Source organism: Gossypium hirsutum, chromosome A08, assembly GCF_007990345.1.
Source record: "Gossypium hirsutum isolate 1008001.06 chromosome A08, Gossypium_hirsutum_v2.1, whole genome shotgun sequence".
Taxonomy (NCBI): domain Eukaryota; kingdom Viridiplantae; phylum Streptophyta; class Magnoliopsida; order Malvales; family Malvaceae; genus Gossypium; species Gossypium hirsutum.
The window spans coordinates 9,836,970-9,851,341 of record NC_053431.1 but is presented as its reverse complement, the minus strand read 5'-3'; the positions used below and the strand labels follow the sequence as shown (position 1 = coordinate 9,851,341).

Here is a 14,372-nt window from a genome sequence, read left to right as displayed (position 1 = left end):
AATGGTTAACGAAGTTTTATCAGAAGTTACTAAAATTTCTTTTAAAAATTTTACTAAGGTTATCAAAATTATATTAGATGTTACTTAAACATACCCCAAATAAGAAGTTTTTAAAAAAAGAAAAGAAATATATAAAGGTTGTTAAAATTATATCAAAAAAAAGTTGATTGAACTATTGGAAAGTAATAGGAATGACGTGGAATCATTATTTCGTATAATTTTTTTAAGGATTGAGTTTCAAGGATATGGGTTAATTGTTTAAGCCATATTTCATGCGGCTTTTGTTACTTGAGGCCAGAATTCTCCACACATGATTGTAGCACTAACCATAAACATCCAACCCAAGAGTTGAAGGTTGTCTGGCGGAGATAACCAAAGGGTATCTCAAGCTATAAATGCTTATCACTCCTAATTCCCTCCTGACATAGAAATAGCTAGTTATGCATGCATGTGAGCCATGTGCTTGGTTGACGCTGCAACTTATACTTCCAACTATAAATGCTAGTGATGTTGAGTGCCTACCATTTTAATTTCCCCATTATCAATTTCTATATGCCTGCCGCGTTACACGGTTGCCTGCAATATATGAAGTCACAACTATGACATTCAAAATTTACTCTTTCTTTCTTTTTCCTTTTTGCTGCAAACTGCCATTGTCCTCCGTTAGGGAGTGACGAAACTTTAACCCATTTATGCTTTTCATCCCATTTTTTCTTCTTCATTGGTGAGTCGTATTCTTTGCATAGGTACAATGCGCCACGCCACTTTCGCTCTGGTTAGTTGCAGCTGTTCTCCGTTTTGCCTTTTGGTTGGATCCATTCATATAGTTCCAGGTTTGCTGATGAATTGGTATTGATTGCTACATTATTATATATACACATTGGTTTTGAGGATTACAAAATAAATAATAAAAGAACTAATAAGATCATCATGACTTAAGCAGATATGTGAAGAAAAAAATTTGAAGCATTTTACTCTTGTGGATAGTGATAGTAATTGGTAATTATTTTAGCTGTACTGTAGTCCTTTGTGAAATTATTGGAAGTTTGCATAATATACAATTGATTACCTGTTCTTCTAGATTAAGGAGATAAATCAGGTTCGCAAGGCAAGAAAGATATATGTATTTTCACTATCTAACATTTAAGCCTATAAAAAGAAAAGAAAGTAATATGAACTAAAAGGGTGTAGAGAAGCTAAGATGGTATTAACTTTGGGTACAAAGGGAGAGGAGTGAACGTGCACTGGGGACAAGAAACATTGAATCAAAGAGAGGTTTCCGACAATGAGGAGACAATAAAGGAAATGAAGTGAATCTGCCTCCAAATTCATCATGTTAAGCTACTTTCTTTTCCCCTTTGCCCATTGCACGGGGCAGCTTAATTCGTATTTGAATCATTGGTTGTTACTTTGTTAAACATGCGCTTGGACTTTTGAAGGAACAATTATGGCCACCCTCACACTCACCCTCACTTCCCAACTAGCTTAACTATCTTGTCGCTTTCTGCTTTTCATTTACACCTTTCTCGATCTCTTTCTTAATCTCTCTCTCCTTCAACTTTATACACGCGAGGGCTAGCTGTAGCTACCAAAACTATCAGTCTCCATATATAGTTAGGACGTGATATCCGTTGAGAGTTGATAAGTGGTAGCATAAATGCCTTCTAATGTTATTTAAGGGTACATGTCCTTATGTCACACATGGTTCGGTCGGATGAAATGCTTCCATTTCATCTAACTCTTTCTTACAATATTCCTACAAAACCCATTTCTTGTACAAATATTTCTAATAATTCTAAAGATTAAGACGAGACAATTACTTATAATTTACCCAAAAAAGTTTTTATTTTCCAAAATTTCTTACTTAATATAAGATTAAACCTAAAATAATTTTCGATCGACAAAATTATATCAAAATTCAAACTCAATGTGAATAAGAATTTGGTTAATATGTAAGATTATTTTGTCATGAGTAGGTTTTCTTAATTCAGACATTTATTCGAGTCTCACTGGTGTTCTAGAAGGTTTTTCCTTTTTTTCATACTTAACACAACAAAACAAACCAAATGCACTAAAAAATGTCGTAATTCACCTAAGTGGTTGTCGGTAGGCTTTTAACGGCAGGTGGTAGTCGGGGCAGAGCCCACAAAGAGACAAACAGCAGCAGTTTCAAGGTGCGGCGAACGGCGGAAAAAGGAAATTAAATTTTCTTTAAAGAAAACCCGAAACCACCACAAAAATCAAACTTGAAGTAATAAAATAATTCAAATAACATAAACCAGGTCTAAATCATTTAGTAATTTGGTATATAGCCATTAAAAAAACAATCCCCATATTGCAGAAACCATTATTAAATGCTCCCTTAGAACCCTACATAAAGGCCCTTCAATGTCCCCCCCATTCACACTTCTTACAAGCCTACCCCTTTTTGTTGTGCAATTTAGGACCCTCCCAACAGCCCCACTCTGGCCTAGCCAACCAGCCAACCATCCTCTCCCCAACCCTCAAACCCCATTTTTTTTAGCACCATTTCCTAGTATGCTCGTGTGCTTTGTAATTCTTTAATTTTATGAATTATTATTTCTCCCTAATTCCTGCTCTGGTGCTATAATTCTCTCTTAAAGCACTTTTTTTATCTCTGCCATGGCATCATCAAGCAGTAGTACCACTGGAACAGGCTCCCCTTGTGGTGCATGCAAGTTTCTGAGACGAAAATGCGCCTCTGACTGTATTTTTGCTCCTTACTTTTGCTCAGAACAAGGCCCTGCAAGATTTGCAGCCATTCATAAAGTGTTTGGGGCAAGCAATGTATCCAAATTATTGTTGCATATCCCAGCTCATGATCGTTGTGAGGCGGTCGTCACCATTGCTTATGAAGCTGAAGCCAGAATTAGGGATCCCGTTTATGGTTGCGTTGCTCATATATTCGCCTTACAACAACAGGTTCCTATGCCCTTTCCATTTTTTCTCAATTTTCCATGCTATAATTTGAACACTTTCTAATCTTTGTTGCATATTACATCTGTTCGTGGTTTCTCGTAGGTTGCATGCCTGCAATCTCAACTAATGCAAATCAAAGCCCAACTAGCTCAAAATGATATGAATTCATCTCATAAGATAGTAGAGAATCAATGGCAAGGAAACCTTTCTGGCACTGTTCCAAGCTATATGAATCCAATCTCCCCACAAAGCTCACTTGAGTCTGTTGAGCTCAACAGTGGTGATAGCGTGAACCTGCAAGAAATACAAAGCAGACATGAGGAGTTTTGTTTCCAGGGTTACCATAAGAAGAGATTAAATAATAATAGTGATTTGGGTGAGCTTCAAACACTTGCCCTTAGAATGATGAGGAATTAAGCTGAACTATCGTTTTGGATTCTATACTTTCCCTATGGAATATGAGGCAGATGATCTTGTTTCTTTTCTTTCCAATCCATGATGTGTATATACATATGGAAACTATTCTGAAGAAGATTTAGTACCTTAACTTTTTTATCAGACTAATATTAGCATTGTCCTCTTTGTTTTCTGTCTTTTTTATTCAGCTATGGTGCATAAATTGATGGTGGTAGCTGAATGATAATTTGTTCTGAAAATCATAGTTAATTTGGATAGTGATGGATCAAGCGATAAAAAATTTCATCAATATTATTTAAGTATCGAATTCAAAGTTTTGTAAAAGTAGAAAGTGCTGATTTGCTCTCTATTTTGAAATATGAATTTCACACAAATTTATTTGATAGTAGTTTACTGTTTTGTGACCCACAATTATAGAGCAACTTCAGTTTGACAAACTAGGCATTGAAATCAGGGCTCTACTCAATTGTTTGCTTTTAATTCTACCTATCAAGATTAATGATAGATTACTCAACTAAGCAAGCAGTTGTTAGGGTTTTGTAGATTACATTGTTATATTATCATCATCCAGCATCTATCTTTCCTCACCACTTGGCTTAATAAATAGTTTTCAGTTGGTAAGTGTAAATTTCTTCCTTAAGCTTAGAAGTCAGTCATTAGGTCCAATGAAGGAATGAGTATTTGAAATCTCTCTAGGTCTTTTCATGTGATAGCTTTCTTAGTTTTACATTGTGATTGGCTCTTTCCTTTTGCCTTGTATAATGGGCTGATGGGGCAAATGCTTTGCCTTTGATTTGGTGTGGTATAGCAATTAGAAATCTCAACTATAGCAAGTTATTTTTTAAAATATTTAAATGGATTGAATAGAAAAAGTTGAAATAACACAAAAGAGGGATTAATGTTGTCTGAGATCAATGAGTAGTCTAATTACTTTACAAATGATGATTAAGCAAAGGGTTCCTTCCCAACATCTGTTTGGTCCAAATTCAGATCACCTGGACTTGGTTTACAAATAGGGATATCTGGGAAGGGACGGTGAGTGCTATGATGGTGATTATAGGCCATTGAGGAAGCATCTTGGGATGGGACCCACTTTACCTAGGGTTTATGTTCTAAATTCGGTTTACCTAACATTAAGTATTTCTTTTCAAAATTGAATGGCCTTGTATATATTCACATTCTTAGACAAAATGTTCCCTTAGGGCTACATGTTAACAATCTTATTTGAGGATATTATAATGAAGCTCCATACATCCTTCCTAACTTCACACATTCCCCTTTGGCGTCATAAAAATCTTATCATTATTTAATTAATAAAAAAAGAAGCAAGCGGCAGTAATCACTTTGTGTCCATCCTTCCACTAGGCAAATTGCAAAGACCAAGGGAATATTAAGGCATTAAAAGTAATTATTCCAAATAAAAATAATTGATTTCGAGATAAGTGATAATTATTGAATGTGAGTTGAAGATTAAAAGCTGTCGCCTTTGTTTTATTAATTATAAAAATTCAATAAAATATGTTTAAAAAAAGATGAAAAGAGAGCAGGGTCTATTTGTTGGACTGTTTTATTCTTAAAAGGACAGGAATCGATGTTATAAAATTTATTTATATTTATGTTTTAGATGTTACAGCCAACTCCAATCTTTGTCAAAAGATCAGTGAAAAGTTTGTAGCCTTGGACCTATTTCTTTTATGTTAATTATTAAGCATTAATTCTTGGAATCAATTTCATATATCATGTATAATGAAGTTGTTAATATTACCAATTTTAAATCCAAAAAATAAAAAAGAAGTAACAACTAGACCTGTTCACGCTCCAAGGTTTATCTGAAATTCGAAAGACCCAAAAAATGAGCTTGGGCAAAACAATTAAGCCCATTTAAAATATGGGCTACACTCGGGCTTAAACATTCAAGGCCAGAACTTGACTTGTTTTTAAGTTTATAATACTTTATATTATGTAATTTAGAATAAATTAAAAAATAAATCTATACTAAATATATAATACTACTCTAATGTAAACATTAAAATAATATTAAGATGGTTCTATAATAAATTTCAATAAATAAAAAATGTATAAAATTATTAAAATATAAATATTTTTTAAAAAAATTAAAAAAATAATATGAACGGATCTAAAATAAGTTTGGATTAATCTTTTGAAAATATTAGTAGGTTTGGATAAAATTTTAAACTCATATTTCAAATTAAGCCAGGCAAAACTTTGAACAAGTAAAAAATATGTTAATATTATATTTAAACTAAGCCCAAACACAACCCAATCCATGAGTAACAACTTACACATGTTATTGGGGTTTTCAATATGTTTTTAACCCAAACGTATGGGCAATGTGGAGGGTTGGGTGTTGGATTCATTCTATAGGGAGGAGTGTAGAGCTGCTTTAAAATCCATTTCATCTAATATCACTTCAACCTTGTACTCATATAATATAACCAAAATAATAGTTTTCCTTAAAATAAATACAGTAATTTAGTTCATGCTCTCTCTTTTGCTGCCCAAAAAAAGTTAACTATTTTTTTTAATAAATTGGAAGAAATTAATTTATAAATGGAGTCTCTAAAAGATTCGAAATTGAAACAATAGTAATCATTTTTTTTTCAAATAAATAGATATAGTTGTGAAAAACATGATCATATATATATATATATAATGCATAATCGGTTGAATTTTAAGAAATTTAACAAAAATAAACAATATGATTTCATAAAGATTATAACATATTACAAAGACTTTAAATATTCCAGAAACTCAAAAAATTAATAATTAAAAAAAAAGAAAATGTTCTTCAAAATCTTAATTTTTTTTAAAAAATTTGGAAATATTTATTATTTTTCTAATATTATTTAATATAACCAATTGAGGATATATAGATGTTTTTAAAAATTGTATTTATCTTTTCGTCATGCCAACTTTTAGAAATGTAAATTTTTAATTGTCTTTATATACTTAAAAACTTTTTTGGTAAATAAATAAAATTTTAGCCATAGGCTAATTTGTCTCATTGAATTTGAAAGGCCTAAATTGCTTATAATTTGACAAAATAATTCACTTTGTAATAGTTAAAAAGATTAAATTGCTTGATCTATTTTTGCTCCTAACATTTTGTCTAATAAAGTAGTAAAGTTTTATTAAATTATATTATAGGTTGAAAAGAATCAAACATTTTGCTCTTAATTGCAAGTTTGCAACCCATTTATGACCGACTTAGTGGGTTAATAGTGGAAACCCCATTTATTCGGCCCCCTCCTAAGATCCAAAACAAAATATGCAAGCATTTGGGGGAACCCTAAATTTCATTATTTCTATAAAAATTGGTTACTTTCCTATACCCTTTTCTTTGATTTTATTTTAATTTTACTTCATATCATTTATAGATTCATGATTATTTCTCCATGAGAGTTTTCTCCAAAATTTGTGTTGATTGTATTAATTCTAAAATAAATATGATCACATTACTCCGAATGAATTATTGTTTTATTTTTTTTCTCCGAATTAATATTTTATCAATTTTTGTTTTATGATATTTTTATGTAGTGATGAGCCATAAGTAAGCAAGCAAGGTTGAAAAGATTACTTACAATCTGATTTCAGACTACATAATAACTGGGTTTATAAAGTAGAAAAATGGAACTGTAATTTATTAGGTCAAAAAATGAGGTCCATAGAAACCGGATTGATTTCTCACGGAGACTAAATATTAATTCTATATACCAATATTCAAGGGTTACACTAGATTATATAGAAAGCAAACAGTAGGGTAGATTTTAGGGTTCCTGGTTCTATGGACATAATTCTAATTTTTAGGCTTCCTAGCTTTTATTTATAACAACAATAAGTGCATATAAATATGTTTGAAAATGTGCAGCATGCAATTCAAAAGTGCATGGTGGAAATGATGCCTTCACCAGGTTTTAATCCCTTCCATTGTCATGAATGTTGAGCATAGCCCAAGGCCATTGCTTTGAAGGTCGTCCACATCCTGGAAATTTGTCCATTGTCTGTTGTGTGTTTGCATGTCAAAGGGAGACATGGAACGAGGAGCATCCTCAAATTTTGTATTAAATGAGACATAATCATCTGATCCTGATGAGATGACTGAATTCTCCAAATTCCCTAATGAGTTGGTTCGATCCGACAACCCGTATGAGCTTGTAGAAAGATTTGGGTTAAAATTTGGTGCCATGCTTGAATCATTTGGGTGAAACCAAGTTTGAACATCTTGGAGATTATGAAGCTTTCCATGATATTTGTCATTAGGGTTTGCAGTAACAGAGCCATTGGCAATGCTCTGAGCTGCTTGTGCCTTGAGAGAAGCAAGCTGTGCCTGTAGATTGACAACCTGTTGGGATTTTAACCAAGAAAAGCCAAGAATTACATCTCTATTTGAATCTCAAGTTAGGGTTTTCAGATCATCAAGTTTTTACATCAAAAAGACGGTCAAAGGGTGGTCGTAAAACCTGTTGTTGGAGAGCAAAGATATGAGAAACACAGCCATAAATAGGGTCATGGAGCCTAGCTTGAGCTTCATATGAGATGGTGAGAGCAGCCTCAGAGCGGTCACTGAGAGGGAGGTGAGCAAGCAGCTTTGACACATTGCTTGCACCAAAAACCTTGTGGATGGCTGCAAAATGGGTTGCACCTTGTTCATGGCAGAAATAAGGTGCAAAAATACACCCTCTAACACATTTCCTCCTCAAGAACTTGCAGGCACCACAAGGTGAACCACAACCTGTCATCTTGCTCTTTTTTTCTTTGGTGGGTATTCTTTTATTTTATTTTGGTTCTTAGACAAAGAGAGGGGTTAGGTTTGAGCTACTTACCATTATCATTAAAAGGGGATTATAAACACCAGAGGAAGAGGGAGGTGGATCATTTAATAATCAATTGTTAATTGCAATTGGTCCCCTTATTAGGCTACATCTTTTATTGTTTAGTCCCTTTTAAAAAGCCCTCTTGCAGCCTTGCATTCTAAATTTTTTATACTCTCAAAATGATATCCTTATACGACAAAAAGAGATAGAATCAAACCAAAGCCATTTCTATTTGCTTCATCATTGCATTTATTTCTAATTTATATGCTTTTCCGTTGTGAAACACACACACATACTTGTACTAGTGAAGAATGAAACTGAAGGTTAATTCAGGATTTTCCTTTTGACTCTTTGGCGTTCAAAGATAGAGCTGGCAATGGATCATATACATATGTAAACATTCCATCCATTAATCACTTAATAATTTTTTTTTGTTCATTGCCACTATTGTTCTAATTTTTACACCTTCATCTTCTCTTGAATTTATTTAATAAAAATTCATGGCCTTCAAATTTCTGTTTTCTTTATTCCTTTTTTTTGTTTTTTTCATTTTCCCCTTCATTATAATTCATGGAGATAAGCTATTTTTTTAAAGTAAAACTATTTAGTTTTTAGGGGCCTCCACGAGGCTTATCCTCGCGAGTCTACACCATAAAATATTCTTTTGGTATGAATATTCTAATTAGTTTTTCATTTTGAAGAAACATGTTATAAAAGTATTGCTTAAATATACATTCAGACTTTGAATTTCAACCTTTTTCCCAAATTAGTATTAATGGTGTTTTTTTTTCATTTTAATACTTTTTTGTAACGCTGTTAAATCTAAGACAAAAGGTATTCTGGTATTTTTTGTAATGCCATTAAATTTAAGATAGAAGACATCTTGTGATTAGACTTGATCATGGGCCGAACCGATTAAAGATTTTAAGCTCGTTTTCTAGATCCAACTCAAAAAATGGGTCTAAAATTTTACCAAGCTCGACCCAGTTAATAAATGCTAAACCTGAGCTCAACCCGGTCCATCCGTATTAATTTTTTATATTATTTTTATATAGAAATAAATTTAAAAAATATAATACATCAAATACACTAAAAACATTAAAATAAATGTTTCCCAACAAAAAATACATTAAAAAAATCTTTATCTTTAAATAACACTAAAATAGTTCAACTTAGTAAGTAAATGCCTCTAAATAGTTGCAAAATTAAAAATAAAATAAGAGTTATATAATATCCAAACAATAATAATAAAATAGTACAATATCACATCAAAACAACAGTAAAATGATAGCAAAACAACAACAAAAAAATTCAAATAGATTCGGGCCGGTAAATAGGCATTATTTTTTGTCCAAGCTCATTTTTTGAGCCTATATTTTTATTTAAACCCTCCCACCTTTTGAGTGAGCCTTTGGGCCTGGGTGAGTGACTCGACCATGATCAGGTCTACTTGTGATGCTAACGCGTGACAATAATGATGTTACCATCAAAAATTATTTTTAAAATATTTAAAATTTATAAAAAAAATAAAAAAATATTAATATATTTTAAAAATTCAAAAAATAAGAAAATAAATGAAAAATCAAAATGTTGTTTTTCTTATTTTTGAATAGCTAGAAATCTAATAATTTCTTTTAAAATTTTAAAACATAATTTGTAACTTTGAAAACTCTAATGTCAGGTCTTCTATGTTCATCTTTTTCTTGAGTTTGTTACTTTCATCTTTGATTAAAAAAAAAAAAAACCTTTGCAGTGCTTCTTTGCTTATCTTTTTGTTGGGCTTCTCTTCTTCATCTCTTTTTACTGTCTTTCCATCAAGATCATCAATGCAATTTGACTTTTTTTTTTCTTTTTTTTTTTTCTAGATTTTCAATTCCACTCCATGAAATCCTCCTCTTTCCCATTCAAATAAAAACCCACTAAAAAAATTGATCTTCAACTCTCCCACCAATTGCCCTTAGAATTCTTCACAAAATTCCACCATCTCAAAACTCTCATTGTTATAAAATTGATTTTTTGGTTTGCTACTATACAAAATCAGAAAATCAAATTAATATGCGTCACTCTTTTTTCCTGCATTGTTATAAAAAAGATCGGGTAAAATAAAAAATAAGCCAATTCTCCTTGTTTTCAAATTCTATGTTACGAAAACCCAATTACTGCAAAAGGTAGAAATGATTTTTGCTTTGCTGCCATTCAAAGTATCAAATCGATGTAACTTATTGATTTTCTAGCTTACAACTTTGTGGGATTATTTTTATTCTTTTTGGAAAAAAATCCAATTTGAGTTATGAGAGTACAAATATATAATGGGTGGATGGTTGGGTTAAGTCAAATTGTGAGGGTTAAGGCTATTTATAACGATTTGATTTCTAGTGATATCTGAAATTGTGGTTTTAGGATGGTATTTCTATCAATCAAGTTCATAAATATTTCATAAATATATTTATGAAGTTATTATATAGATGAATTAAAATTTGGATAGTCGACTTAGCTAAAATTGTGACTAATTATGGCCTAGAGACTAAATTATAAAGCCCAATCGCTATAGATTTTTAATTAGGAAACGACTTAGGGACTTAAATTGTAATTAACCAAAGGTTCAAAACAACAATTAGATCATGTTAAAGTGTGCGTTAGTGGACGGTGTGATTGTATAATCATTAACTTAAGTAAATTAAGCTTTGTTGAATTAATTAAGGTTGATTAACTTAATTAAAAAAATTATAGTCAAATTTCGGTGGAAAGAGAGAGGAACTCATCTTCTCTAGCCCAATTGAAGAAAAGAAGAGAGGCTTAATGCCATTTTTAAGAGGTTTAAAGCTTTTAGCTTCAATTTCAAATAAGTCTGCAACACACCTAACCCGTATCCATCGCCAGAATAAGGTTACGGAGCATTATCGAACATAACAATTAAACAATCATACATTTCTCGTACATTATTCATATATAATAAAATGCATTCACAATCAATCATAATGTCCCTAATACAACCCTACGAGACCCAAATCATGCATTAGAAGTGGTTCGGAACTCAACCGATAACTCAGGAAATTTTTGGAAAACTTTGAAAAGTTTTCAAAATACAGGGGACACACGCCTGTGTGGCCCATGTCATAGGCCGTGTGGACATTCGAAATAGGATCACATGGCCGTGTCTCAGCCCGTGTCCGACCCCGTGTAACTCTCTAACTTGGGTCACACGGCCAACCACACGCCCGTGTGATTAGCCCGTGCACCATTCGAAATGGCCTCACACACTCGTGTGCCAAGTCGTGTGCTAGGCCGTGTCAAAACTGTAGGGTATACTAACTTATGCCACACGGCCAAGTCACACACCCGTGTGCTGGGCCGTGTGGAGCATACTGACTTGGTTTCTAATTAAACACCAGGGGAGCTATGTGTCACACACGGCCGTGTCACCAAACTGTGTGTCACACACGGCTGAGACACACGCCTGTGTGGACAAAAATAGGCTATTTTTCAAGCCATCTTTCTCACCCAAATCTTGCATTCACCTACACAAACCAAATTACAAATGACCACATCTTCAAATGGCATTAAAACTCATCTAAACCAAGTTCAATTCATGCTATATCAATACCATCAACCACAATACATACAAGTATCATAATTAGCCATTCAATTTCATACCAATTTCACATTTACAAGTCACCTATATAGTCACTTTCAATTATGCATTATTTTACCTAAAACCACAAGCATACAAATCTCAAATTTCAACAATTTGATACTCAAAATACCAATCGACAAACAAGCATTCACATGGCAATTATCAACTGCCTAAAAAAAGACCATTTGCATATATATATATACACAACACCAAGTAAACCAAAATGAGCCAAATCACATAGCTATACACATAACCAAAACTTACAAAATTTACAAGCCAAACCAATTGGCTAAATCCATTACCAACATATATGCCATATTAACCACAACTCTTATACTTGCCATATAACCAAAAACACAAGTTCAAAAGTACCAAAATGACAGCTTGATAGTGTGATGAGATCTCCGACAACTTCCAATCCGAGCAAGCTTCGAAATCACTTTAAAACACCGAAAACTAAACAGAGTAACCTATAAAGCTTAGTAAGCTTGTATAGTTAATAAGTAAACCTTACCATTCATTCAACATTCAAGTAATAAAAATATAATATACTACAAAATCATTTAACCACACGGTTAACATTTATTCGTTCCCATAATTAATCATGAACTCACAAATTTCATGGATTAAATGCTCATATGATTTCCATACATACATGTACTGATACGTATCTATTTCTCACCATTTCATATCTTCGATATACCCATTGAATCAATTGGTATAATATCGGATACTCGGGAATCTCGCACCCTAAGCACCCATACTAGGCCGAAGCCATCTCAATCTCATATCTCAGATAATGTTCACTCTTGGGCTACCAACGTGTCTGTTCACATAAGCTGACGGTCAAGACGTAGCTACACGGTGTTGCTCACACAAGCTGACGAGGATTCGCAACACATGCTGGATAACTCAGCCATCGGTAGAACGTACAATCCAGCACCCAAACACAATAACCTCTAATGACATTTCAGTTGTATCCTATCTATTCCTAAGGTTCAACTGGGATTTCACACGTAACCAATTCTCGTCGAACATTTTTGTAAAATCGTATTCACAATTTATTCAATAATGAAGCATTTAAAATACAAATATATTAATTCTTATTAACATACGAACTTACCTCGATCACAAAAACATCGAAACAAGATCGACTAGTCTAATACTTTATTTTTCCCCCGATGTAGATCCGAACTTCACTTTTCTTGATCCATATATAATCAAATTTGAATTATTTAATTATCATTCTATTCAATTTATTCCAAATTTCATATTATGGCAACTTTACACTTTTGCCCCTAATATTTCAACTTCTTTACAATTTAGTTCCTAGCTCATAAAAATGCAAATTCATACAATTCAACTTATACCCATGCTAGCCGAATATCAATTAAGTCCCTAGCAAGCCCTATATTCCATTTATTTCACAATTTAACCATAAATTTTGCACATTTCTCAATTAAATTCCTAAATTGCATTTCAACCAAAATCACTTAATAAATGTTGTTTATCTAACAACAACTATTCAGTTTTTATCATCAAACATCAAACTACACACATATTCATTAATGGTAAAACCCTAAACCTTTAAAAATTTTGCAAATTAGTCCTTGGGCTAGCTAGATTAAGCTACAACAACTCCAAAAACATAGAAATCATTAAAAACCGAGTCAAAATCACTTACATGCACTAGGTAACAAGGGCCGAATGGTTCAAACACAAAAATGGAGTTTTCTTCTTCTAATTTTTGGCTAGGTGAAGAAGATGGACAAAAATATGGTTTTATTTTACTTATTTAATCTTTATTTATCAATTTACAACATTAACCTTATTAATTAACTACTTAAAACACTTAATTCATGTCCATCTTTGTCCACTCATATTAAAAATGGTATAATTACAACATAAGGACGCCTACTTTAAGGTTCCATAGCTATGAGACACTTTTAACTATTAGAACATCACTTTTGCACTTTAGGCGATTTAGTCATTTTTATTAAATTAAGCATTCAAACGATAAAATTTCTTAATGGAATTTTCACAATATTATACTATCATATTGTAGAAATTAAAATAATAATAAAATAATTATTTTGGCCTTAGATTTATGGTCCTGACACCACTGTTCTGATTTGACTAAAAACGGACTGTTACAACTCTTCCCCCTATAGGAATTTTTGTCCCCGAAAATATTACCAGAAAATAGGTTAGGGTATTATTTTCTCATTGCTTCCTCAGGTTCCCATGTAGCTTCTTCGACCCCATGACGCTGCCAAAGTACTTTCACTAAAGCTATGCTTTTGTTTCTTAACTTTTTAATCTCTCGGCCAGAATTTTGATCGGTTATTCGCTATACGTCATATCAGGCTGAATTTTAATCTCCGTCGGAGAAATTACATGTGACGGATCCGATCTATATCGGCGTAACATCGATACATGAAATATATTGTGAATCTTTTCTAACTCTGATGGTAAAGCTAGTCAATGCCACTGGTCCTATTCTCTCGATAATCTCGTACGGTCCGATAAATCGCGGACTCAATTTT

The 14,372-nt window shown here is 32.6% G+C and overlaps 2 protein-coding genes across 3 annotated transcripts; one reads left to right on the top strand and one right to left on the bottom strand.

The window, feature by feature from the left end:
- Window positions 1–421: 421 nt before the first annotated feature.
- LOC107894614 (LOB domain-containing protein 16) lies at window positions 422–3,529 on the top strand. Of its 2 annotated transcripts, XM_016819947.2 has the most exons (3): window positions 530–833; window positions 2,756–2,943; window positions 3,043–3,529. In XM_016819947.2, exons 1-3 carry the CDS (start codon window positions 752–754, stop codon window positions 3,355–3,357), a joined length of 585 nt encoding a protein of 194 aa, XP_016675436.1. In that variant the 5' UTR covers window positions 530–751; the 3' UTR covers window positions 3,358–3,529. The 2 variants fall into 2 exon arrangements, with proteins under 2 accessions (XP_016675388.1, XP_016675436.1); XM_016819899.2 differs by having other exon boundaries at window positions 422–2,943.
- A 3,525-nt stretch (window positions 3,530–7,054) lies between these two features.
- Window positions 7,055–8,567, bottom strand: LOC107952440 (LOB domain-containing protein 29). The gene is made up of 2 exons (XM_016887692.2): window positions 7,839–8,567; window positions 7,055–7,720 (listed from the first exon to the last, which is right to left on the bottom strand). The coding sequence occupies exons 1-2, from the start codon at window positions 8,115–8,117 to the stop codon at window positions 7,283–7,285; spliced, it is 717 nt and encodes a 238-aa protein (XP_016743181.2). The 5' UTR covers window positions 8,118–8,567; the 3' UTR covers window positions 7,055–7,282.
- Between the last annotated feature and the right edge of the window lie 5,805 nt (window positions 8,568–14,372).

What these genes read in the sequence shown, in the direction of transcription:
- LOC107894614 (XM_016819899.2), top strand. Translation starts at nt 2,644, where the DNA reads ATGGCATCATCAAGCAGTAGTACCACTGGAACAGGCTCCCCTTGTGGT. An exon ending in TATTCGCCTTACAACAACAG is followed by an intron (nt 2,944 to 3,042) that starts GTTCCTATGCCC and finishes GGTTTCTCGTAG; the next exon opens with GTTGCATGCCTGCAATCTCA.
- LOC107952440 (XM_016887692.2), bottom strand. Translation starts at nt 8,117, where the DNA reads ATGACAGGTTGTGGTTCACCTTGTGGTGCCTGCAAGTTCTTGAGGAGG. An exon ending in TCTTTGCTCTCCAACAACAG is followed by an intron (nt 7,721 to 7,838) that starts GTTTTACGACCA and finishes AAATCCCAACAG; the next exon opens with GTTGTCAATCTACAGGCACA.